Source organism: Fundulus heteroclitus, chromosome 1 (assembly GCF_011125445.2).
Source record: "Fundulus heteroclitus isolate FHET01 chromosome 1, MU-UCD_Fhet_4.1, whole genome shotgun sequence".
Lineage (NCBI taxonomy): Eukaryota > Metazoa > Chordata > Actinopteri > Cyprinodontiformes > Fundulidae > Fundulus > Fundulus heteroclitus.
In genome coordinates this window covers 33,503,036-33,530,643 of record NC_046361.1, presented here as the reverse complement: position 1 = coordinate 33,530,643, position 27,608 = coordinate 33,503,036, and the positions used below count along the sequence as shown (strand labels likewise).

Sequence of the window (27,608 nt, the reverse complement as noted above, 5' to 3'; positions counted from 1 at the left end):
AGTGAGACGGATGTGGAATAACCTACAAAGCTTTTTTTCACAGATGTTGTGGACTCTTGCACAGAGTAGGCATCACTTCTAATAATCTTCAGATGTCAAGTTCATGCTGTAACTCTTACTTTTCTGTTTTAGACAAAAGAAATTACATCATGTTAGACAAAGCTCGGTCGATTGTTTTATGTTTTGTATCATATTTTGGGTCTTGTTGAGTAAACTCTTCCCAAAGGTTGTCATCAGGCTTCCCAAAATAGTGCTGCTGCATTTTAGAAAAAGAGGATGGGCCGGTTTACATATCTAGCTGTGAAGCCTCCTGGACACCTTCCAGGTATTATGTTAAAGACATGCGCAACCAGGAGACACACCGAGGACATGCTGGAGAGATTATGTCACTTGAGTGGCTTTGGAACGCCAAGAACCCCCAGAGGAATGGAGGAAGTGGGGGTGGGGGGTGGGGGGAGGTTTGAGAAGCAGTGCTTACGCTGCTGCCTCGACGACCCTGACCCAGATAAATGGTAAAAAAATGGATGGATGGATTAAAAGTCTTGAATGAATACTGCATGCAGATCACTCTCAGTGCCAGCTGTATCACTCACATGCTCGCTGCTTACCAAGACATAGTTGAAGCAGAAGTCAAAGAAGCAAAGAGAGCTAGAGGGGCCACTGAGAGCTGGCACACTTTTCCACAGCTAAGCATCACTTGGCTTTTGCTGCGTGTGTCGACTTGGACCTAGTCTGAATTCACCGTTCCACATTAATAGAGCATGCACATTAGTGGATCCTGTCAGCATTTCCTCTTGTACATACAGGTCGATGGTTAAGACAAATAGTTGACTCTTACATTAACAGACTCCCGGCCGGCGTACTTCACCCGGATCCTGGGTTCCTGGACCACATCCAGATTGGTGCCTGTCACCATCAGAGGGGTGTGGCCACTGAGTTAAAAAAAAAACAAAGAAAAAAATCAAGTCATCTAATTTATTTTCACGCAAAAAACAGCAACATATTGTTAAATCTTTCTAAATAATCTGCTTGCTTTTTTTTATTTAGGCAGAAGAACAAGGGTGAGAAAAGAGAAGAAAAGAGCAACTAAGTAGTTCAAAGACAATTCTCACTAAACTTTCTAACCTTGATGTACCTCTTCAAAATGCTCCCCCATCAGACGAAAATTATTGCATCAAATCGAATCCCATCGTTAAGTTTCTTTTGGGAGGTAATGGCCTCTGGAGTGGAGGATGATTAGAGGGGAATTTTAACCGATTCAACTCGTTACAATCAACTGGCACAGATTTGAGTTTGAAACACAAAGACAGCTCGAGCACATTAGGATGCAGTGGCTGTTCGGGGTTTTATAACAGAGAGGTAAAAACGAAGCAGAAGTGTTCAGCCTGAACTGACAGAACACCTCCTGCTCAATTTTTTTTAGTTGTGCACCGGTCAATAGGGCAGGCTGACAAAAGGTTGTGGAATCATATATTAAACGGGTACAGTTCCTTGTCAACTTCTCTACATCCTTTTGTACATCCAAAATTTCAATGTATTTTATTGAGATTTTATGTGACAGACCAAGACAGCATTTTATTTATTTTTTTATTAGATGAAAATAATAAATGTGCTTTTATGATTAATTTTACAAAAAATAAATAAAATTCAGATTCCTTTATTCTGCAAGAACTAAATACAATCCAGTGTTTAGCTTTTTGGCTCGATATAAAGAAAAAAAAAAACTATGTGTGGTGGAAGACTAAAATTGTCCATTGATCTGAACACATCACCTCAATGGTGAAACATGCCATGCTGTTTTTTGTCGTTTCTTCTCTTTAACAAGGATAAGGCTGACAATAAGATGGAAGTGTTAGATACACAGCGATTCTAGGAGAAGAACTGTTATAAGCTGCAAAAGACTTGACTGGGGCACCGGCTCATTTTCCATCCGGACTGTAAACATATAGAAAGAGCTACGGTAGAATACTTTAGACCAAAGAATATTCACATGCTGAAAAAATGAGCTACATTTTCAGTCACTATATGTGCTTCAAAAGATTTGCACCTTCAACGGGAACAAAATGGCGGTTGTGCAAATCGTTGCTTCATTGAGGCTGAATATGTTGCATTTTTCTACTTGTACAAAATGTTAAAAACCATCAATCGTTTTCGTTTCCCCTCACAACGGTTCTCTACTTTGCGTTGGTCTATCACATAAAATCCAGATAAAATATAGTATCAAGATGTGAAAACCTTCAAGGGGTATGAATACTTTTTACAAAGCACTGAATGAGCTTCTGCTTTCAGTCCAAGGTTGATGTACTAGACAAGATCATGTATTAATATATTGACTGACAAGCTCTGTATACGCTGGCGAAATGTATTACTTTATTCTCTATGATATTAAAGTCACAACAGAAAAAGATTTCCACAGATGGAATACACTTGATTTCACAGTTGAACCTCAACCTTAACCTCAATACTCTCCAATCTGTTTGCTGGGTCTTTTCTATCAGATCCAGACTAATTGGAAGGAACCCGAACAATAATTGGAAGTGCAGTATTGACTTCCGTCCGCTTCCTGTTGCCGACCTGAAAGTGACTGGCTCAAAATCCTTTGCCTCGGTGTGTGAGCATGTGGGTAAAAGGTAATTTATACGGAGTGCATTCTGGGTCACCTTGCGATGCTCCAGTCCGGCTCGATTCGCAGGATGGTGGGGTCCTCTATGTACTGAAAGGTGAGGCTCTCCCTGATTTGGGCATTATCCACGCTGACGCTGATCTGTACCGGGCCGACCCCGGTCAGAGACGGGGCCGAGTAACAGATTATCACCTTCATGGTCCGTCTTAAAAAAAAAAAAAAATAACAAACAAACAAAACATTTAGATCTGTATCAGCAGAGAGCAAATCCCTAAGACATGGTACATCGGCGCAGAGATTAGATGAAAATACGATAAACTGGGTGACACCCTGTTAAAAGCTACATTACCAACAAAATTATTCAATTTACATGAGCAAAAGGCACCACCTACAGCAACTGAATACATTATGCAATTTGTTCTACCAGCCATGTTCTGTAATTACCTGAATAACAACACAGGGTGAGCACAGCTGCACCCTGTGCACACACTTAGTGCCTCCGTCACTTGCATGTCCTCTTACAATATAGTTTCCCAGGACTCCATTATCTACCTGCACACCTTCTGAATCTGTCCCAATTCATTAGCAGAGGGGACCTTGTGGCATAACGTCCCCCCGTCCTCTTATTCCTCCCATGCAGTTGCACAAACCACCAATTAACCCCATATCTCATTAAAAATGCCCCAACTCCTCAGCCTTACAACATCAGAGTCGCATTACTGTTGCAGGGCTTAAAATAGGCTCCTTCAGGAGGGAAATGTAAAAAAAAAAAAAAAAAAAAAAGAGGGCATGTGGGAGTATCGGAGTTATGAAAACATGGATGGTGAGGAGGGATGGAGGCAAGTGTGAGAGGGGGGAAATAAGACTAGTGGTGGGGTGAGGGGGGCACAAACAAACCGATGGGAAGATAATGAGAGGAATGGAAGTGGATGGAAATGAAGATTTAATTTTTTTTTTTTGCAGCTATTATTCAAAGGTTGATTAAGATTTACTGTAGTTTCTGACAGGAAAAAAAAAGGAAGATGTTCCTTCAGGGAATTCTCAGCAAAAGCAAAGGAAAATAAGGGAACAGATGAGAATTAATGTGTCTTATATAATGTCAGTGATTCACAGTTAAAAAAAAAACTAACCTTGCTCACAGCAAGACATGTACAGTAACAATCACATTTATTGGAACACCTCGTGAAAAATAGTAAGACGTCTGAAAATAAATTAATCTTTAATCGCAGCAGCATGATCTCAAACTGAAAGATTTTATTAAAAAAATATTAAACCTTCAATATGTTATTCAATGGGGATAAAGGTTTTTTTATTTAACAAATGTCCTAATTATTTTCCTTTTGTCAACAGGATGGCACTTAATCTTCTATAGTATTTTACAAGTTTGGTGCATACAGAGAGGCATCTCTGACTATTCCTCTTTGCACAGTGGCTCTAGAGATCCTGCAGAGTGCTGGCTCCACTCCGGGGCGCTCTTCTCTTCAGCTCACTCTCCAGGTTTTCTAAAAGATTCAGGTATGGTGACTGACCTGGTAATGATTTCTGATTTTATTTATTTTTTTGTTAATTTGGCATCATTTACTGGATCATTCTCCCAATGATGATCAATTTTCAGTTTGTAGAATCCTATACAGTATTTTTATTTAAAATCTCTTGACATTTAAAGAAGTTAATGATGCCATACACTTAAACATGGTACCCGGAGCTTTTGGAAGAGAAAGAAAGATCCACAGCATCACACGCCCTCCACCATACTTAAATAAGGACATGAGATGCTTCTTTACATATTAGTGATTGGTGCTTGCTAAAAAGCTCAGTCAGTTTCAGTAAGATTTAATAAATGTTTATTTATGTGATGGTAGGACATAAAGTGTAGTGTAGTTCTGCAGCTAGGCTTCTGAAACTCTCAATTCAAGAAAAAAGAAGCAGTTATAACATAAGAATGACTTTTGTTACATTGAGTTTATAAAGTTAAAGGCCTTAAGGAATGTCAAAATCTCTGCCACTTCTGATTTAGTTAAAACAGTTCTCTCTATTTAAGGGATTTGTGTCCCTCTGAGTAAGAGCTTTCTTTTTAAACTTTAGACTTTTCTAAAGTTTTCTATGAGAGATTCTGATCTTTATACAGAAAAGTATTTTAAAGCTTTTTAGACATCTTTACCAGGGATGCCACTAAACTTGGCTTTCTCTGTGTGTAAGATGTCTTATGTAGCAGGGCTTATAAATTAATTAAACTAAACCATATCTTATAGGCATGACATATATTTTTTAAGCAAAATCTTAAAAAAACAAAACTAGTTATTTTGTCTCTGTTCCTTAATCTCACCATGCAAGTGTAAAATTTCAGCCTTTCTAACAAAAAGACCATTATAAATCCTATTATGTCCATTAAGTTAGAGATAAAAAGGCAAAATGAAACTCTTATGTTCTTTAAAGCAGATCTGCGTTAGAAATGGGAGCGAGGGGGAAGTCTCACCCGAAGAACTCGCACGTCTGGTTCCCAAACTGAACGTTGACAGTGCTGCCGGCGTCAAGGTTTTCTCCCATTATGGTGACTTTAGTGCCTCCAGACTCTGGACCTCTGCTTGGGGACAGCCCTGTGATGGTTGGAGTCTACAGAAAATGACAGATGCAGAGAAACAAAGTGGTTAAAACAGACCTGAGCGCAAGTTAAAACCACGGAAAACGCGCAGAAGGAAGACACCACCCGACAGATTAAAGGATAGATACTGTCAAGAGTAAACAGAAACGTATCCCTGTGGTAACACTTGACAACTTTATGTATTATCACAGATCCCAAGCAAATTACGGTTATTCATGTTGCCAGGCTGATGGCAGCCGAGCGCAGCGCTGCTGGGAGAAAAGAGGATAAAACCAGGAGCTCTTAGAATCCCTGAGAGATCCGACTACAGCGTGTTGAGCACTGGTGAGTTGTGTCTGAGTGAAGCTTTTTAAAGATGCTCTGAAAATAACTAGTGTTTACAGCAGCAGGCAGCTAAGTTGCCATCACACAGACAGATGGAAAAATATCCATGTAGACAGCTCGTCATATGGGAGATGAGAGTGCCGCACACCAACACAGGAACACGTGCTTATAGCGAAATACACACATGTTTACTTGCACAAACATAAAACTTCGTTTCTGAAGCTACTTGATGAACAGCCTGTCCTCATAACCCCTTTCCTGCACGGACACATCCTGCAAGGAGCAGTGCGCAACATAGAAAGTCTAAAAAAATAAATAAAAAAAGAAATCTCTGTGAACCGGCGCTCTTTTTTTTTTTTTTTTTTTTGGCTGTGCGGGGAATTGAGAGCAGCGGCAATTCTAGGTTCTGCGAAGATACCTTGGAGGAATTTAAAAAGTTCACGTGGTGGCAGTTACATCGGTTATTAAAATAAAGTAAAATAAAAACAACAACAAAAAAAAAAAAACGGGCCACATACAGAACCAAGAGCTCCTCACTGGCAAAACTCTGAACTGTCTGCTACAGTTTGGGTGACCGCCAGGATGCAGGATCTAACCAGGTGCACAGAGAACAACACTGCTAATTACAGAACGCTGTTAATTGTTATGAGAAAGCTAATTGTGGAGGTGTGAGTGAGCGCAAGCGGGGTGGCAGATAATCTGCTCGGCGCTGGTTAAGACCGGGATCAAAGTCGGAGAATGTAGGGCTGAAAGGTTTAATTTGCATCTCCGCAAGGTCTTCGTTTATGTCTCTGCTCGTCTCTCCCATAACACCTACCAACCCATTTAATCATGTTTGAGTAACAAAACCACTTTTTGTGCATGCTAGGAAGTTTTCAGTGAAGGCCGTAAACTATTGAACCATTTTCAGTGAACAAAATGTAACGGCGAAAACAGATATAAAGATGTTGGGAGGCACTGAAAAGTAGCGATGAAAAGAAATTGGCCAATTTTCTCTTGATCGGACTGGAGTCTTGCTTCTTTAACCGCATCACAGACTGTATGTTCTTTTGAGGTTAGCGAAACTCAAAGAAAGGTTAGGCAAATAGAATTTGATGCATGACTTGGTGTAGTCTTGTAATCCCTCCTTTCGCATTTGTATTACACACAAAAGCGTTATTTCAGAATCAGCAAAGGTAGACCTAAAAAAAAGGGGATTAGTGTCAACTGATTATATGGTGGGTGTTTCTTAAACCACGTGTCTGTTTGAATCAGTTTTAAAGCTAAATTAAAAACTGCAAAAAAAGAAAGCAAGAAAGAAAGAAACTAAAAGCATATCTGGTGTACAAAGATCTCCAGTGCATAACATTTTGGAGAGACAGCAGAAATCACAGTGCATGAAGGACATTTCTGAAAACATTTGTTCATTCTGAATGTTTACAGTGCCTTGCGAAAAATATTCATAGCCCGCAGGTGAGAGAAGCTATTAAATATACTACTATCAGCCTTGCACTTGCACTTGAGGGGCAAGGAGAAAGCCATTGTTGAAAGAAAGCTATCAGAGGTCGTGTTTGGTGTTCGTCGTAGACAGTGTAGGGTTCACAGAAAACTGTTGGGATGTGACACAATTTCAAACTGATAGTCCTTTTTTGGCCATTATGGATGACGGAGAGCTTTTACTGCACATCGCGCTGAGCGCACCGTGCCCAGTGGGAAACACGGTAACGGCAGCACCATGTTGTGGGGATCCTGTCCATCTACTCCGAGTGAGCCAAAACAATTTTTTGCAAAGAAGAGCAATCAGAAAAATTCTGACAAGACAAAAGTTGTCATCTTTGGACCAGAGTCTCGAAAAAATAAACTTCTTAATCACTTAATATTGATGGTATTAAAGTGGCCCTGGAAATAAAGTAAAAAACAAACAAACATTGGTGTTATTTTGTTTTACTGTCAGAAGGTCCACAGAATACAGTTCAACAGCTTCTGTTAAAAAAATAAAAAGATCATATTTCCTCCATTTTAGCTTCCCTTCACGCTGAGCCTGGGTCTGCTGGAGGTTTATTCCTGTTAAAGGAGAGTTTTTCTCCCCACTGTCGCCACGTGCATACTCAGTATGAGGGCAGACGGCTGTCCGCTGGAGCTACACGCTCTTTCAGGAGGAGTGATTGCTGCGTGTCAATGACTTCTTGCAATCTGCTTGGTTTCCTTTTATAGGAAACCTTTTGACCAATCTGTATGATTCGATTGAATTTGACTTTGTAAAGTGCCTTGAGATGACACGTGTTGTGAATTGACGCTACATAAATAAAATCGCATTGACAACGTTAGTAGTAATTTGTGGAAAAGGGCTGAAGTTTTGCAAGGCACTTTACAGAAGATAAAAGTGTTCAGGAAGCACTGCGTGACAAACGGAGCTGCTACTTTCATCAGTGCAGCTTAATATGTTCCAGAGGGGCTAGGCAACGCCATGTCACAAAGTGCAATCAACTGTTACATCCACATGGATCCTGAAACTGTTTCATGTATGAAAGGACCACGGACCAACTAAGAAATGTCTCGGGCTTGTGTTCTCTAAGCAGAAGCATATGAATGCCATATGGTGAGAAAGACAGCGGAGCAGCTTGTTTTAGGGAAAACAGACATTGGGGCCAAGAAATGGAAGACAATCAGGAGCGTTATCAGCAGAAGAGTCAAACATGGTATGGTGCAAAAAATAAAAATAAAAAACTGTTAAAAATAAAACAACCGGACTTCTATTCTGAAGCTGAAACGTCTTCAGCTTCAGAATAGAAATCCAGTTGTTTTATTTTTTAAGCTTATTTTTTTTAGATTGATCATGACCTGGACGACTGAGAAACTTCACCAACATCGAGAATGGTGGCGTGTGATCATGGCATGAGTTGCTCGTACATTTTAAGGATGTTATTCATGCAGAATGCTAAATCGAAACTTTAGAGACTTGCTTGTTACAATCAAAGCAACAAAGCAGCATTTTTTTAGTATTTCAAATAAGCTAAGATTTCACGATGCAAAAATGCCATTTAGGTCAGAGTACAGAGGAAGAAGGGCGTGCTAACTTTAAACTGCTCAATATGTACAAAATATTTAAAATCACACATTTACATGTTTAGTAGGATAAACATAAGAATTATTTTACATATTTATAAAGAAGTACATCAGCTAAGACTAAGAACATCCTTTCATTTGCATTTATCTGTCCAACAAAGGTTTAAAAAAATAACAAAAAGCTTAACAAGTTACATCTTAATGTTTTTGTTGCTCGCAATTTAAAAGATCTATCGCTTGCAGAGTTGAAAAGATCCCCATGATCCCTCAAACAACTTTTCTTTCTGTACAACCACACTTCTAAGATATGTTACAATGTTTTATTAATATTTACCAGCAATACTGCAGCTCAGCTGGGGGGGATGTGAAAATCAAATTAACTTGCAACGTTGGAGGAATGTTGGAAAAAAAAAAATCTTTACAAAAAATATTTATGAGGTGATATCAGGCTCACAATTTGACCATAAATAAAGAGCAGAAGCATCGCCAACCACGGACCAGCACAGAATTCTAATAGGGACCCCCGAAAACCTTTTGCTGTCAGTCAAGGAATGATATTTCAAAACTAACTTATAAGCATACACCGAGCTGCCTAATTACACTGCTGGTTGGCATGGCAACTCAAAAATTCCCCGTTTGCCTGAGGCTCCTAAACAATTAATTTGCAAGCAGAAAATCCCATCCCTCTCAACTGACTAAATTTGTACAATAGTTTTATATACAGCTGCTTTGTTGGACTTCTAGGCAGAAAAGCTGTTTAATGTAAAATGCAGACATACCACAAAGGAGTAGAGTTGTGAGGAGCGAGTCTTGAGTTCTGGTCTGCATTCACCCACACACAGCTGGACCGGGCCGGGCTGACTGTCTGCCGGAGCCGCAGACATCTCGCACACGATCCTACAAAACAAGAAAAAAACAAAAAAAAAAACAACAACATAGGATTAACACACCTCTGTAATCAATTACTGTTTTAAAGTGACTGGTACTAAAAAAAGATCATATGCATACAGTGCCTTCTAAAAGTATTCACAACCCTTTTAGCGTTTCCACATTTTGTTACATTAAAACCACCAAATTCTGTGAATTTTATTTGGATTTTGGACCAAAACAAATTAGAGCTGTTAGCTGGGAGGAAAGTGATGCACAGTTTTTAAGATTTCTTTCACAATAAAAAACCTAAAAAGTGTGCTGCGCATTTATGTAAATCCCCTTTTATTCTGATACCACTAAATAAATCCACTGCATGCAACTAACTTTAGAAGTCACCAAACTAGAAAACAGAGCCCCCTTGTGTGTAATTTAATTTCAGTATTAATACTTTTTCAGAGAGGCACCAGGATTTTTTTGTTAAAGAACATTAAAATATGATATAGAATATAAAACATGCAGTCTATATACACATATTTACATAAGAAAAGAAAAATTATAGATATTTTTCCTTTATATTTCTACGTCTCCCAGCCCTTGCATGGAGCTGTTGCAGAGCTGGAGAACCTCTGCGACAGACTGCTGATCCCTAAACGCACAAAGAAGTGTTATCACAGATCCTTCCTCCCAGCAGACGGTAGACTTTTTAACCATCAGTGCTCCCAATAAATTCAATATTTTTTTTTTTTAGATCTCTGCTGTTTTTGCTCTCTTTTTCATTCTCAGAAAAAGCCTGTTGTTGGTGTTTTTATGCATAAATATGCAGACATGTTTTCCACATTTCTAGAGGTCATCCGGCTCAGTTGCACTCTTTGTTTGTTTTTTTTAAATAATGCCCTTTTAACAACTACAGTAATAGCTGTAAAGTAATTATTCTTATATTGCAAATTTACCCTTACTGCAGTTTCCTATTCCTGCTTTTTTTTGTTGATTTCTTTATGCTTCCATTTACATTTGACTTTCTGCAGGCACATGTAAATAAAGTCTATTTATATTCTATCCTTCGATACTAAAGTTATATCTATAATGTCTTAGTTAAGAAAAAGAGGAATTGAAGTTAGATTCTTTGTATGTGTCACAAACTTGCTGATCAAAGCTGCCTCTGATTCTGATTAGCTTCTGATTCTGATTAGTGAATGTAGAATAATGACGACCCAAAAGTTTAAACCAGGGTTAGTTTAAACAGATCACTGTTCATCCCATCATCTGAAGCTGAAACGAGTACAACTGCAACCATACCAGCACATCAACGTCAACCTGAGCTGACAGGCCTGGCAGGCAAAGACAGCATTAATCAGAGAAGAAGCCAAGCGGCCGATTGTAACTCTGAAGGAACAGCAGACATCCACAGCTCAGGTGGGAAAACCTGTTGACGGGATAACTGTTAGTCAGGCCATTCACAGTCCTGGCCTTTATGGAAGAGTGCAAGAAGAAAGACGTTGTCGGAAGAGATTCATAAGAAGTCCCATTTGGAGTTTTGGATTTTTCCAACACACCTGAATCAAAAAGCATAATTACCTCCTTGGCATTTCAGCAGGTTTTGCAAAGGCCTGGTCATTAAACCGTCATTTGATTCAGGTGTGTTGGGATGCTTCCAAAAGTTGCAAGACTGTTGTACTAGAGCAGTAGAGTTGCAGACCCCTGCTCAGGTCTAATCAGACAAAATCAAAGAGTTTGGCCTGTGCAAAACAAGGTGTCGAGAGAAAAACTAACACTGCAATGCATGTTGAGCACAGCGACCCCCGCGGAGAAACATGGCAGGGGCAACTCCATGCTTACGGGATTATTTTATCAATAAGGGGGGAGAAGAAAATAGGGGTCAGAGAAAATCTGTTACAGGCGGCCAAAAAGGTTCCCCTTCAAGTAGGACAACAGCATTAAAACCTGAGCTACAATGTAGTAAAAGCATACTCATGATTTAGAATGGCCTAGTCAAAGTACAAACCAAAATCTTACTGAGAATGTTTGGCAAGACTTGAAAACAAAACATTTTCACAGACATTCAATCTGACTGACGTAGAGCTATTTTGCATTGAAGAATAGGCAAACTAAAAAGAAAAATGAGAAAAGGTTCAAGGTAGGCAAATATGCTTGAGAGGGACTGTGACATTCTGTCTGCACTGGATTAAATTGGACTTCAAATGTCGCTTGGTTTGCATTTTTACATGGTTTTGTGAAAAACTAATCAAAATATTTCTTAATATTGACTTATCTTCTAGTCTAATTGCGACATTCTTCTGTGTTTCAGTGCACTTTATTATGGGGACACATCCAGGTATCGACCAGGACCTCCTGGAAGACTCTTTAAATGAGACCGATGCTCCTCCTCCTGTGGCACTCCCACAGAACTCAGGTCGGATTGATGTAAATTTGCCCACCAACATCCCCCCGCTGGTAGCGCTGCGGTCATGCTCGTCGTGCGACTCTAATGCAAATCACGCAGCAGGATCAATACCGCTCTATCATAGCGTGTGATCAGGTGACATGCAGCGCAGCAGGTGACTAGATCAAATGACATAAAGAGAGTATTTCTATCGATCGCCGGTGCCAGGCAGTAATAAAGAACAAGGAGCAATCACAGTTTGCAAAGAGAGACAGAGTGTGTGGCAAGGCAGATGGCAGTGCTAGGTAGGGGTGGAGCTGATGAAGCACAGCAGATGTATTGTTCCTCCAGCGCCGATTATCCCAACGAAAACAAATGACTGTGGGAGTTTTGTGCTGTAGGGCAAACCATGTGGCGGAAAGTGGCTAAAAGATATTATTTTTTCCTCCTACCAGGTCTCAGAGATTCACCCACTTTCTCACCTGAAATCCCTGCTTTATTATTGGCCTGTTGTTAAGCTGTAGATTTGGCAAAAATATGTTTTGCAAAACATCTCACTTTAATTCCCTGTGATATTGTGATTTAAAAAAAAAAAGGGAATTATTACTGATGAGGTTTTAATTCGGCATGTTGGAGGAATGCAGCAGAAGAAAAATAGTTTCTCAGGACCAAAACAGAAGGCTGAAGGCACAGTTGAGGGTTTTCTTCAAAGCAAAAGTAGCTTTCACCCACTTCTCTGAATCAGTAACTCAGAAGCAACATAAATATGTATGTTATGTTATTCTTTTGTGTTTTGTCCAGGTCATCATAGAAAGCCTGTGTTACACCCCGAAACAAACAACGAACATCGAAGATGCCTTTAATCAAGCGGTTATGATCCCCAGAACTCCAGCTGAGTTTCCAGCACGAGGTTTAACGCATCAACCAAACTCCTTCAAAGTTTCACCAAATAACTTCTGGGTTTTATTATTTCTTCAGAATTTGCCAAAAAAAACATTTTTCTCCTATATTCCACATATTGCAAATGAATTTCCCTGGCGGTCCCCATTTAGATTAAAGTGCTGTCAGATCAGTGTGCCGCTGACAAATTGTCCCCTAAAGCCAAGAGGCACAATGTGAATTTTAATCACAGCTGGCCAGTGTAAAGCTTCAAGCCACAGACATGCTGCTCATTACAAGCTTCTATATCTTTCCGAATTCACCACAGATACATTCTTATAACAATATGTAAAAAATTAGAAGCATTTGTGGAAATCTGCGTTTATAAGTGTAATTTTCCACAGCGCCACGACACTGGGAGGATGGGTTGGAGCCATAGTGCAGCGGTTAGCTGTTCTCATTCTAATGGCAAAAGTAGGCCAAGGGAAGAATTAGGGTTAAAGGCTCCTCTGAGAGCCTGTGAGTGTGTGTGTGGGTGTGAATGTGTGTTCATTCAGCCCGCTGCGTGTGCGTTATCTCACACCCGCAGTACGCCACGACACTATGTCATATAAATGATTATGAATTGCTTTTAACTGACCACTGAAGTCAGTGGGTAGACAAGTTTACCACACACACATAAAATCATATGGGGATTTATGCTCTACTTTACATATGCTAAAGGTGCCCCCATCACTTCATGGTAACTCAGGTAAAAATGTGAATAAAATCCCTCAAATTATTAAATTTTTAGGTGAAGCAACAAGTTTGGGATAGAGTCTGAAGTTTATTTCTATTCACACACTACTTCGGTTTCATACTGAACGAGTTTCAAATCTTCGACTCCTGCAAGTTGAGTCACTTGTGTCTTTACACATTTGCACAAACTAAAAGCAGCTGAACTCATTTCGAATGGGAACAGTCCAACATGTTTTTTATTAAAAGCAACATGCGCTTGTACTTTTATATCCTGTGTGAGGTCTGAAACACCTTAAGGCATCAAACTACCAGCCGCTTGGTCCCCAAGTCAACAAAGGTCTGCACGTCTAGCCAGGAGCGAGATGATGGGCGAGTTGTGAGTTGTGGGCCATGTTTCATTAGTTCAGGGTGAGTAAGACAGGATTTAATGTGATGTTCACCCAGCATGGGACAATTAGGGAGGTAAACACAAGTAAACACACACAGCTGTTGTGGGATTGTAGCTGACTGGATTAGAAACATTGAGAGAAATGGGTTGGTGTCCTGCAGGGGTCTACCGGCAAACTCAGGAACAGACTGCTTGGAACGGCTCCAGTCTTCATTAAAGGAAAGATGGTGAAGGAAAGCAACTTGCAGTCTCAATGCGCACATATCGACTAACTTCTTAGATGTTCCAAGCAATGAATAATTTTTCAAAACTGCAGGCTAGATGTGCCGAATAACGACTGTTCACAGTCAATTTAAAAAAAAAAAAAAAAAAAAATCACTCTAATATTATGCCACTGTGTTATGGAACAGGAAAATATTCAATATTCAAGTTTGTTTACTCCTTTCATGGACAGCAGGAGTAATGCCACACAAGTAGACACACAATTGTGATGTTTTTGTAAACTACGATAGAGAAACACCTACCAATCACTGAATGCAAGTCTAATAAATGTAAGATGGAAAAAAAAAGGAACAGAGGAAGGACATTTTTGTGGTTTCGTTGGTGGTGTTTCTTTGAATCACCATCTATTTATTAGTATCTACAGGGGCCACTGACTTCTGAAACTAAAAAAATGGAGAGAACTGTAAAACTCAACAAATAAAACAGACTGTACAAAAAATGCAGAGATCCACAGAGAAATCAGCTTTTGGTTGGAATCAGTCAATTTTCAAATTGAATTCATCGAATACTTTGCAGCTGGGTGAGTTTAGGCAATCCTTAAACATGGTCTAAAAGTGTAAAAATAAGTCTGTCAGATCCTTTATGGTAGTTTTTTCTTTTTTTTATAACAAAGACTAAAACATCGTCTTCCAATGTTGCAGCCTGGGTTTGTTTTAAGTGACAGGACAGCGTGCAACAAGATGAGTTTGTCCTACCCGCTGTCGATGGTCAACCAGAATATGACGAGCACTGAAGGAACGTTTATTTCCTTAGAGAAATTGTTTTCTTGGCATAAGAAAAGATAATGACACATACAAAACTGCTCTTGCCATTTTTGCTGGTGTATAAATGTTAGCAAGCTATTCAGAAATGAGGGAAAAAAGAGCTGAAAACAGTAAGCTTAGAAAATGCAGGTTGAACACCTTGCTGTTGGAATTATAAAGAAGTAAAGAATAAACAGATCTGTCTTTCTCTTGTGTCTGAAAGCTGAGAGTATAAAGCTGAAAAGATTTACTAAGCCATAAAGCTATTACACCATGTAACCCAGAGAAAAGCTGATTACAACAAGCAAAAAAGTGACTTAAACAAATCTGAGTGAAAAATGAGGCACTGAGCAAGCAATGTGTGATAAAGAGAAATCAGCAATGAAGGAACAGGATATTTCTGCTAGAGAACTGCACTTAACTTCCCACCGTCTTTAATAATGTACTCCCTGTTTAAAAATGATGATGAAATCTGAGCTATCTTTCCAATGAATTGTTGAAAAAGTGCAAAGAAGACGTTACATTAAAATTTTAAATGGGAAGAAATTGTGATCAAAACAAAGAGATCCCACATATCCTACAATATATGTAGACTGCCGGTTCAAAATGTGTTGATACTTAAGCTAAAAAGTAATAAGCCGGATAGCTAATCATCCGTTTTTTTGTGACTTACTGTTCAGCGATTATGTAGCCTTCCTCCACAGGCGTGCATCTGACACCGGCCACCTCTACGTTGTCCACCATGTCGGAGAAAGCCAGGCCAAGGTTTGTCCCATAGATCGTCACCCGAGTGCCTCCCTCCGGGGGTCCAGCTACGGGGGTCACCTGACGGACACAAAAAAGGAAACTTGTCAAAAGAAGTGAGCGTTGTTTTGAATAACTGGCACAAATTACAGATACACGTTTGTCCCAATGCTTAATATATAGAATTACGTTCCCGGGTTCTTCATACTTCTTAGAGTAAAGAATGTCAGGGCCCGAGGTGAATGGCTGTGCAACACAAAAAAAAAAAAAAAAAAAAAAAAAAAGAGAAAATCCCAAATGTTCCTTATAGCACACGTCTGGCCACTCTTTATGCATAATGATGGTAACACACTAGTTTTCTGGAGTGGGGCACAAGCCTATCCTCTATTTGTCTCACTCTACTCAGATGAAACTCAGTCGACATAAGAGGAGTACACTCAAACCATTATTGAGTAAATAATTTAGTAAATGAAAGAGTGATATATGCAAATATTACATAGCTTCCTTCTATAAAAAAAAAACATTTTGTGGACAAATGTTTGATGTGCATGAGCATAAGTGCAACACGTTTTCCAGAGTAAAAATGCCAGACGTTTAGAGTTTTGAATAACAGTTTTTGTTATAAGCGGTCTTTCATAACTGTGGACAGTTGCAGGCGGAGTCGGCTTGCCTCGGAGCTTCGCAATCCCTCTATAGGGTGTTGGTTTGGTTGGCCTCCAAGTTTTTCTCTTGATTTTGGACATGGAAGTGAATATAAGTATAATGAACTCTGAAAACAACTTAAGAAAAAAACTTTGCAGAAATTATGTAAAGTAAACCACTAAGGTGTGACTATGCAGATCAGTTTTTATGACTAAGCATTACTTGTTTCTTAAAATATCTTAAACAAGATACATTTGTACTATCCCACTTTTCTAATTACTGACCCCACCCACATCTCCCTCCAACCTGCACTACAACAACAATAGCAACAACCAGTTGATAAGAGTTTTGTTTCATAGACACTAATTTAATCAAATGAAATTCACAAAGAAATGAAAGGGATTAACAACACCCCGGATAACTGCTTGATCAGCATCCACTGCTGTTGTCATTAATGGATAATCTAACAGGGGGCAATATTAATGGTTAGTGCAGACCACCTACTCATAAACTGCAATATGGCTTCCCAGCATGACCTTGGCACATTGTGGCAAAGAGCCTTCTGTGCTGCAAAGCCACATTGAGGACTCGACTTGGCTCTCGTCCAGCCCTTTAAATGGGAAAAAAAGTCAAGCAAGATCAAGAAAAAAAAAATCCAAGAGAGCAGAAATACTGTTCGGCCGACAGGGAGGGCGTAAACAAAGGACAAACAGAAGCTGGGAAAGAGGAGGACAGAGGGGAGGGGATGTCCCTTGGTTGTGTGTGCTGCTAGTACAATGTAAACAATCAATATGTTATTACTGGCCACTCATCCAAAAAACGAAAACCAACACACAGGTTTTACCCAGTCGCTAATGTGCCGTGCACCCTCACCACTCCGCCCGGCACACCCACTACATCACTGCGGCTTCCCTGTGGGACGCCGGCATTGTAATCTAGATACAGCGGACATTAATTGCTCTGGATGTAAAGTAAGTGTGTCACTGCACCGCCTGAGGGGTCTGAATCCATGAATCTTTTAGTAATGCTTGGGCATGCAGGGTTTAGAACAGGGGGAATAATGGCTAAATATATCCATGTCATCTATCCGAGTAGATTTAGTGATGGTTACGTAAGCAGTGCGGTGGCCAGAGACAGAAGGAGTGAAACAGAGAGAAACAGGATGGGCTCTGGGGGTGGGGGGTGGGGCGTGTGGCAGTGGTCGGTCAGTGATCCCACTCTGTTCTGTCCCATAAGCCAAGATGGGTGACAGGTGAGCTGGAGATGGTGTTGCTATATCACAGATGGGCATGCTAAAAGCATGCCCTCCTCTTTTCTACCCTTGAGGCTGAAATAGAGCCTTTCCCGTGATGGAATAAGCACAGGAAGTCTAATCCATGCATGAAACCCATTTGACTGAGCTCCCCATTGGCAGACAGAGCCTTGATTCATCAGGATCACAGAAAATCAACCACTTCAAAGGCACACGCCACCAGTGTCTCCAGGCGGCGAGGCTCTTTGTCTCGGCATTTCTTATATACACAAAGGGGCTAAATCTATAATTGATCCTTTCTGTACATGAGACACTGCTTAGATTGCCTATAAACCGGATTCTAATTACCTTTGACAACAGGAAGGAACATATTGAAATCATATGCTGTAGATAATCTCTTCAGCAGCATCATTACTGCATCGCTTACATTCAGTACCTACATTGTTATCTTTTAGACCTTTTCACATTTTGTAATCTTACAACCACACATTCCAGTCAATTGGGGTTTCATGCGATAGATAAATGCAAAGTAATGTATGGTTGTGAAGTAGAAGGAAACTTCTAGAGGCTGTTATTTTTATTTTTTTTATTTTTACAAATGATTAGTGTTGGTGCAAGAGTTAGGGAGGTTCTCCTGTAATTGACAAGCTGTTGGTTTGATCCCCCACTCTGACCATCTCAGACCTTGTGTCCTTGGGCAAGACACTTCAGCTGCATTGCCTGCTGGTGGTGGTCAGAGGGTCCAGTGGCGCTGTTGTATGCCTCAGCTCTGTCAGTCCGCCCCAGGGCAGCTGTGGCTACTAACATAGCTCACCACCGTCATGGTGTGAATGTGTAAATGACTGACTGTAGTGTCGAGCGCTTTGGGCTATGCAAGTACAAGTCATTTACCATTTAAAAATCTAGCATGCACCTGCATTAAGGTGTCCCAAATCAATAGTTTATAGGAGTACTTTTTGCAGCAGTTACAGCTATAAGTCTTTCTAGAATACATCCTTGAAACATTTAAAAAACTTCACCAATTCTATCATGCAAAAAAGATCAAGCCCAGTTAGGTTGGATTTTCTGTGGACAGCCAATTTCATCCATCCATCCTTCCATTTTCTAACACGTCTATCCGTTGTGGGGTCATGAGGGTGTCTATCTCCAGCTGTCAATGGGCGAGAGGCGGGGTACACCCTGGAAACGTCGCCAGTCTATTGCTGGGCCAGACAATTTAAGCAATTTTAGCTAATAAACTGAACAGAGCTCAGTGAGATGTTTAAAGCCTGTATTTTAAAATCTAAGCCTCCAATAAACTTCTCCTCCATTTATCCCGGACCTTTCTGTTGCGTTCCTTTGTCTTCATCATGCTGTTTGTTAACAAATGTTCTCCAACAAACCTCTTAGGCATGCAAGGAACAACTACATTTATATTAAGATTAAACACAACACGTGGACTTAATTTACTCATTAAGTGACTTCTTAAACCCAACAATTGCACTAGATATTATTTAGTGGTATTAGAGTAAAACTCTCAACAGAACGCATTATTGTTTTGTGACAAAACATGGGAAAGCTCAAGGTGTATGACCTGCAGTGTACCTGAGAAGAGGTAACATGTGAATTCGTCCCTTTAATAAGCACCTTAAGAGCTTGTCTCACCATGCAGACTTCCAGAGGAAGCCTCATTGGACATGCATGCACACCCTGCTGCCCTTATTCCCCCTTTTCCCACCCAGTGCTGCCATTCCACGCTCCCTGTGTAATCCTTTTACCAGCACTGCTGCTGTCTGTGAGGCATTGTCACACTGTCAGTGGAGGGTAATTCCCAACAAACAGCCAGCCTGGTTACACACTGCTCTCCCAGCTTCCCATTAGTGCACTTCCTCTGGTCTAATCTAGCTCCTTTGAACACAGGGGATCAGATTATTGGCCTCCTATTTCCTTTGACATTCCATAATATTATGTAAAAAAGGCAAAATGTAGAGAGAGCATCTAAATTGAACAGAGAACCTTTAAAATCCTCAAGAAACAAAACATTTGGAAGCTAAACATGTAAGCTGGAAGGAGGGAGAAACAACCTTCTGATGGGAACAGCCTGGGGCTGTCTGTCAGTGTGGTCTTGACATATTCAGCTTAAGTAATTGTAGGAAAAGATGTGCTGATGCAGCCATGGCCAAACTCAATATATATAGCAGAGAGTAATACACCAGCCCAAGTGCCTTCAGGCCATGCAAGCCTGGCATGCCATTGCTGCTACAACTGCTGAATGTTATTGCTGACAATTCAGCAATAACATTTAATCATCACATCTATCCCTAAAAGTTAGAGTGTAAGCACTTTTCTTTTCACCGTGTTCCTGTTTTTCTTTTAACACACATTTTCTGCTCATTGCTCCAATGAGCTTTCACTCGTTTCACAGGATATTTAGCTTTAGAAATAACATAAAATCTGACACCGTTTAGAACCCCGCAGCTAATCTGTAGCTTCCACGCAGACTAATTTGTGCGTGTCACGTTTAATTGTAAGTAGAATTTAATGGGCTTGATAAAACGGTGCTGGTCACTTTTTCCTCAACAAACGGCATCCTAAATTCTTTATGAGGTCTTAAATGTCTTGTTGGGGAACTAAGAGATATGGGCTGGAAAAAGAGAGAGCTTTCAGTGTGTGTAAAGGCGGGGGAATGGAAGACAATTAGAAATCAGGCCAGTCACATTTACTGACCCTTATTAAAAGGAGTATATAAACCCATAATATTGCATTGCAGTAACATAATCTTACACAAAAAAATCTGAAAAATCCAACCTTTGAGAACATCTAATCAGTGCAATTAAAAACATTTTCCTAAATTAGAAATATTTGTTTTTAACAAAATCAGTGGCAGCAAAATAACAGCTTTTGCCCCTAGCGTAGGGGCTGGTCCTCAGCAAATCAATTCACAAGATTGGGCCATACAAAGATGGATATTTATAGGACAATCCTTTCAGATTGTCCAGGATTTAAGTCTGGGGTAAATGGACGCTGATTTTGTGCCTGGTGAACCATTTCTCTGTTAATTTGTTGAAAAACTCAATGCCAATCCATTTTTAGTTTACAGGTTAAATCCATTCGATTTCCAATTTAAAATTACTATTATTAAAGTGTTTTAATGACATCATGATGTCGTGCGTTCCATACAAACCCACAGCATTTAAGCTTCTAAGTCTTTTTTTTTCTCATATTCACCTTTTGTTTTATGCAAAACCAACCTGGAATGTTTGTTTCAAAAGCACCCATCTTAATCTCATCTCACCAAACCACAAGGTTTCCATTTAGCAGTTTCTAACCATTTGCATTTGTGATGGTATAAAAAAAAAGCATGCTTCAAACACTCTCAGTTTGCATTTAAATAGTGTCTAATCAACATTATGGAGACAAGGCAGGCACAAGGTGCAACCCTGGGCTGCAGTTCTCCAACAGTAACCTTTAGAGTTGTTGTTTTCAACCACCATTACTGTCCCCATAGTGTTAAATAGCAAGGTAAAAAAAAAGTGTTTTCATAAAGCTTAGAGCCCAGTGACCAACAGAAATGGATCTCCATTTCATGTGATTCTTTTTTTAATGCTGACAAGAACAAAAGTGATTGAATACGTAGTTACTTGTCAATGAATTGTAAGTTGATCAAACAAAATGTTAGAGTTACTAATAATTGTTTTAAAAACAACTCTTTCTAAACATGAAATATTTTTTCACCCACTGAACAAATGTGCTCTAATTAAATGTAAGAAGAGTATGAAATGATGTTACTGAAATAAAAGATTAATCTATTTTATGGCTCTTTATGCTTTATACTGAGCAAAATACCAACAACACGCCTGGAAAGACTTGCACGGAGGATGTGAAGGAAAAAAGAGCTCTGAATTTGACATTTTTTTTCTCCCCTAAGGCTACAGACCAAAGTTATACAGCCTGTCACTGGGAGGCAGGGCAGCCTCTTCACTTCACGGTAAACTCACACAGAAGCCATGGCCAAAGCCTATTGAGCCGACGCCTTTTATATGCCCATCTAACCCCCAGCTTCATTTGATGTTGTTCCCTCTGCTGTTAGTGGAAGCTTACATCTCTTCAATATTAATGAACCATGGTGGGAGGCACCCTGGCACTTAATAGAAACATTAATTATTTAAAAAGCCTATCTTGTGGTGGGCACATCTACTAATGTGCTAGTATGTATACAAATCAACTCGTGATGGGGGCTTCAGTGCATACAATCAAAACCAAATTTATTAATAAATTCAGCCCACCGGGAGGGACGTCTGCATCTTAAAGAAACTGTAATCAGTGAGATACAAGAGGGAGGGAGGGAGGGAGGGAGGGAGGGGGGGTCAGGGCGGAGCAAACTTCACTACCAATAAAAAAAGAAAAAAAAATAGGTGTGCCTGTGTTTGAAGTACACGCTCATGCAGGGTTGGTTTTGCACCCTACAGTCAAAGGAGCCTGCCTTCAGATAGCTCAGAGCAGCCTTTTCCATGCTTTCATGGCACTGGTTTGGTCTGTATAACTCACATTGGCTCACTTGTACCCCCATACTCTCAGATTTTAAATATACTTTTCTAATAAACCTAAAAGAGTACCCCCACTCTTAAAGGACTGCTTAAGACAGACTATAGATTTCTATCGTTTGCAACATCCATGTAGAAATCAGTTTCAGGATTTTTCAGTGACTCCCAGTAAAGTGACTTTAACAGCCTTGCAAGGTGACATCAGCTTTTGGAGACAGAGTCGATCAACATTGAGAAAAAGCAAAAATTTAAATAAAAAGTATTCTCTTTCCACAGCTGTTTATTTAATTTTGGATTATCCCAACTCAGTTTGAGACCTTCCAAACAAGTGTTACGTACACATGTGACATTCTCAGCAAATGTTTGTACCATGTTAATAGGGAAACAACTATTGGAAATATCTTACAGTGACACCTTGTCAGCAAAGCTACAGGTCTAATCAATGGATAACTGGATAACAACTGGTTTCAATAATCCAATATTTCTGCTCTTGCAGCCAAATTTGAAATACAGTTGATTTTCCATCTGGGCTTTGTCTCTCACTGTGAACCCCAAACCCTCATAGTTTAATCATAACTGTAACCATGAATTATTCTTGATGTACATTCACACGCAAACAATCTGAATATCTACTAATTCTCAACACAGTGTTACAATTCTATAATATAATTGATAGTTAGCCTCACATAGAAAGAGACATCTTACTTATACATTGACTCAACTAATGTTTACCCTTTTATTTCCCACCAGTTTGCCCTTAGTAAAAATAGTTTGTGACGTAAGCGACGGATAAAAGCGATAGGTGTCACTCGATAAATCCATAAAGTATGTGTGTAACTCCAGAACTATATTGGAGAAAACATCTATGGTTTTTTGGTTGTAATTTAATTTACAAATGAAAGGCATCTTCATATGGAGTGATCTTGGACTAACAAAATTCATAAGGAAAATCTGTTTTCCTTAGTAAGTATTATCTGAACAAAAAATACATTTTCTAATGTTTCTCAGATTCTGTTGCCCTTACTGCTTGCTCTGGCTAATAAATTAAACCTTTTAGAAGCATTTAGAAATTCAGAAAATATTCAGATGTCTGTTTTTAAGACTAACATTCAAGGTTCAGGACGTGAGACTTAATTGGAAAGACCTGCGAGTTGTTTGTGATTTGCAAAACAAGGACTTGGTCTCACATTTGGTTCATGGCCACTGATTTTCCCTGGTTCATGGATTAAATGCATATTTTAACAGGAAACTATGTATCCTTTTCAGAGCCACCACCTATGTCTGAATTTATTGCCTATTTAATTTCTTCTCTGATTACATGACATCCACACTGTTCACAAGACTCTAGACCCAGACTTCGAGACAGAGTCCCTTAAACGAGAGTCTAAGCCAAGTCTATGTTTTTTGTAACTTGTGACTCGAGTCCAAGTCTTAGGCTTAAATGCTCATCTCTGGTTGTTACAGATGTACAAATTGAAGGGACTGAACTTTGTTTCCCAGGCTGACTACGTGATCTTATGAAGAAAGAAAAACAAGTAGAAAACTCAAGATGGGACTGATGTGCGGGGAAACGAACTTTAATAAATAACGTTTAAGTACATCATTATCTCCTTTTTATACTAAAGAAAATACCCTGGTTAAGATTAGCAGACCAATTAACCACCATGTTATCCTAAGTTTTTAATTGGCTAGAGTTTGACCTGAGTATGTAGTGAAGAAGTAGGAAGTCAAATGAATCTATGTGGAGGCAGAGAGGTCTGGCGGGTTAACCACAAAGCACTGGTGTGTTACCAAGCCTAATCAAATCGCTGGTCCCCGCTGGCCTGACTCCTTAGCGACAGCAAATGCACCAGGGTGGAGGAGAATGTGGCCTGAGCAAGCAAGGGCTCAATTATGGAAAACAGTTAACCGCTTCCAGATCACGACCCAGGTGTTGCTGAGGTGGAGGATATGGAAGTAGTGGGTGGGGCTTTTTAACTGTGTGGGGAAAACAGAAGAAGATAGCAGAAGAGCTGCCAGTACATACGCATGTCTATAATCTAATGCAAGCTGTAAAGAGATAGTTGATTGCAAAGTTCTATTGCCAACCGTTTCTCTGTTTCAAAGTTACTTTCAAAGGCCTGATTTAACTTTGTGCAAGGACAAAAAAAACTTAAAATCTACGAGGAGGCATCTGTAGAGACTGCACCAAAAGAAAGCAGATGTCAAAACAGCAGTCCTTTAAAACTAAATGTCTCTGTTTCTCTTATGTGAGCGTACACCCCCCCGTTTTGCCCTTGTAGAAATTGTGAAGGTGAAGTGAACTCTGAGCAAGACGCATCCAACCACACGATCAATTAGATGCATATTTCTTCCTCACAATTAGATAAACCTGGACAAAGGAATGTCTGACACCAAGCAATTTAAAGATTATGCAGAAGTGGATACAGAAAGCACTGTGGGGAGTTAAGAGAAGGTTTATTCTTATTCATGCTGGGTCCAGACTAAACAAGAGAAGAATAGAGTATGTCATTTTCTTACAGCTTCCTACAAAGTAATTTTGTCAGTAGTTCTACATGTGTCTGCACAAATATGAGTAGCTATAGTATTGTTTGTGAAGATTAAGTAAGCTAAATTAGAACCATCTTTATGGACTTACCGTGCTTTAAAGACCACAAAACAATCTTTAACTGTAGAGACGACCACTACTGTGCTCAAGACTATTGTTTCAAGCTACAGTATTACAAGCTGTTAAAGCTTTGGTAAAATCTTTGAAAATTATTTAGGGCCTTTGAATATTTGCACATTATTTTTCTGCATATAACCATATCGTTAATCTATTTTACCACTTATATTTTTATTGTTCTTCCTACATCTATTCTTTTTTTGTTGTTGCATGTAATGTGTTGATGTCATTGTATATATTGTATTTATGGATTGGGACAGCCATACTTAGTATGATTACATTACTATGGAATAAAAAATGTACTTGATTAAAAAAAAAAAAAAAAACATCTGTATAACTGTTTTGTTTTTGTTTGTTTTTTTGTAAATGGATTAGAGCTCAGCCTCCTTTTCTCTGATACCTCTAAACAAACTAACACTAGTGCAACCAATACTGTGCTAGCCTGAACACACCACACCCTGTGTGAAACATGGTGGTTGCAAAGTCATGCTGCAGGGTTGCATTTCTTCTGCAGGGACACGAAAGTTTGTCATGGGAGATGGGAAGATAGAGGGAGTTAAATGTTAGACAGTCCTGGAAAACAGAAAAAAACCTGTTAGAGGCTGCAAAAGCCTTGAGGCTGGGGCGGAGGTTCAACCAACCAGAAGGACAGCGACCCTAAGCATTCTGCCAGCTGCAGTGGAATGCTTTAGAACAAATGATATGCATGTCTTAGACTGGCACAGTCATAGTTCGGACATAAATCCAATAAAATCCAATAAATCTCTGTTTACAAAGGCTCCCCTTCCTATCCGACTGAGCTCAAGCTATTTTTGCAAAGTAAAATGGGCAAATATTTCAGTCCTTCCATGGTGCAGTGGTTTAACTATTTGACTGAGTTAAAAACTTGGTCACATCAGGATGGGCATTCGGTGTAAAAACTCTGCCAAGTCTGTGTGCAAGTTGTATTGTATTGACGCCAAAGGGACTCATTAGAACGGGCAAATGTTTTGATCTCTAGATGTGCAAAACTGATACAATCATAACCCAAAGCACTTTCAGTTATGATAATAGAAAGCACCAGTTGAACAAAGTATTATGTCTGAGTCTGAATCCATTACACTGTGGTCAGGCTTTTATATGTACAAAAATGCAAACACCATGTATCACTTCAGGACCGATTCTGAAATAGGAATAGCCATTCAGGGTACATTAGGTTTAGAATTAAAGCACAAGATGATCTTCAAAAGCATATTACGTCAGAAGAAGAACCCAGCTTGCAGTAGAAGCAGACAGGCAGACTGCAGCGTCATCTGAGTGGGCAGGCAACAAGGACAGAAAGCTGATTATCAGCACAAACCTCGGTGATGCGTGGGTTGGTACACTTCACATTCTTGGTAGATAGGTTGAGCCAGCGAGTGGTGTAAGGGTTGATGAGAGGGCAGTGATGTCGCAGCGTGCACCTTCCCTCTCCGCTGCACCAGCCGCACTGGAACTTCCTGTCTGCCTTCAGGCACATGCCGCAGCTGTCCCGCTGGGCTGCACACTTGTACAAGTGCACTGTGGGGAGAGAGGGGGGGGGGGGGGGCAAGGGACACAGTAAAGATGTGGCAAATTGCTGCTTTTTTTTTTTAGTTGTTATTTTAAGGGAAAGTGACAGCGTGCGTGCTGTGAGATAATCCCCTCTTCTCTAATGCAAAGGGTTCAAGAAAAAGAATCAGCTTTTTTTCCCAGCTAGTTTGTGCACACAAACAAGGAATTTGACTTCAGTTCCACTTTGTTCTCAACAACGATGGTTAATTATAATATTTATAAGAAGAAAAGCAAAAGTAAAAGTTTTTTGTAAATATGAATTGTTTTTTACAAATCTACATGGCATTGGTCTGGGTCCTCTGAATGTTAAGTGTTCATGAGAGTGACAGCCTGAGGAAAGACACTCTCTCTATAAGTTTTTACTCTTTTTTTGACCTCAGACCTGTATGAGTCCTGTATTAGGGAAGTTTAGCCATTTGCCTGGTCTCTTGTTAGTTGTAGTTTGGACATGACCTCTTATGTAAAAGAGGAAACCACACAGGGACGGCCGGACACAGGGCAGAATTCGATTCAATTTTATTTATTTAGCCAAATTCACTACACACGTCATCTCAACTCAGACTGAATATTGACAGTGTAGACGATAGCCAGCACCTCATGTCAAAGGTTATACTTCCTGAGTTGCCGTAGGAAGTAGTCCATTGGCCCTTCTTCCAAACAGTGTCTATGTGAGAGGACCATCTCAGGCTCTGAGAGAGGTAGATAATCTTAAGAGATATTTCTACTATTATTTCTGTGCGGTGCATGCAGTTTTGAGCTTTAACATTTTATCACGACGTGATCTCATAAAAACAGTCGAAACAGGGTTCTTATTTCTACCATGTTTTCTGCAAAACGCCCCCTGTTCTTACCTTGAATATTCTCTGGGTTGTCAATAATGAAGTTGCCATTCCACACCACTGAGAAATCCACAGGCAGCTCACTGATCTTCATCCCCTCGTACAGATACTAGAGGCCAGAGGCAGTGAAGCAGAGCGAGAAAGAGACGGAAGTGAGGATCACAGTGGAGGAGAGACAAAAAAAAAATTACAGGAAGATTTCAGTGGACGGTCTGGGAATTGGAATCCACACGAGGTCTTGTATAGCAGTTGCAGCAATATGTCCTTCCCATGTTACGGCAAAATTACATCATCTCAAGATCTGAGCTGATACACAGGAACCCCTATCCCCCCAATCAAAAAATAAAATAAAAAAAATGGGTCAGTTGGAAGCACTGAGCTTTTCTTTGGTTCTCTCCTTCGTAATTATCCAGGTTGCTTACCCCATGTCTGCTTGGACGGAACGATACTGACATAAACTCTACTTTATGAAACACCTGGCTATGTGGTATAGAACT

General features: G+C 39.8%; 1 protein-coding gene across 2 annotated transcripts in view; it reads right to left on the bottom strand.

Moving 5' to 3' along the window:
* Window positions 1-27,608, bottom strand: part of plxna2 (plexin A2) — a 278,376-nt gene that overhangs the window by 77,282 nt on the left and 173,486 nt on the right. For both annotated transcript variants that reach the window (XM_036141455.1, XM_012875562.3), the window contains exons 11-17: window positions 27,124-27,220; window positions 26,040-26,239; window positions 15,548-15,699; window positions 9,374-9,491; window positions 5,100-5,236; window positions 2,661-2,828; window positions 839-932 (exon numbers count right to left, since the gene is read on the bottom strand). In XM_036141455.1, coding sequence (XP_035997348.1) covers window positions 839-932; window positions 2,661-2,828; window positions 5,100-5,236; window positions 9,374-9,491; window positions 15,548-15,699; window positions 26,040-26,239; window positions 27,124-27,220 — 966 coding nt within the window. The remainder of the gene's footprint in view (window positions 1-838; window positions 933-2,660; window positions 2,829-5,099; window positions 5,237-9,373; window positions 9,492-15,547; window positions 15,700-26,039; window positions 26,240-27,123; window positions 27,221-27,608) is intronic.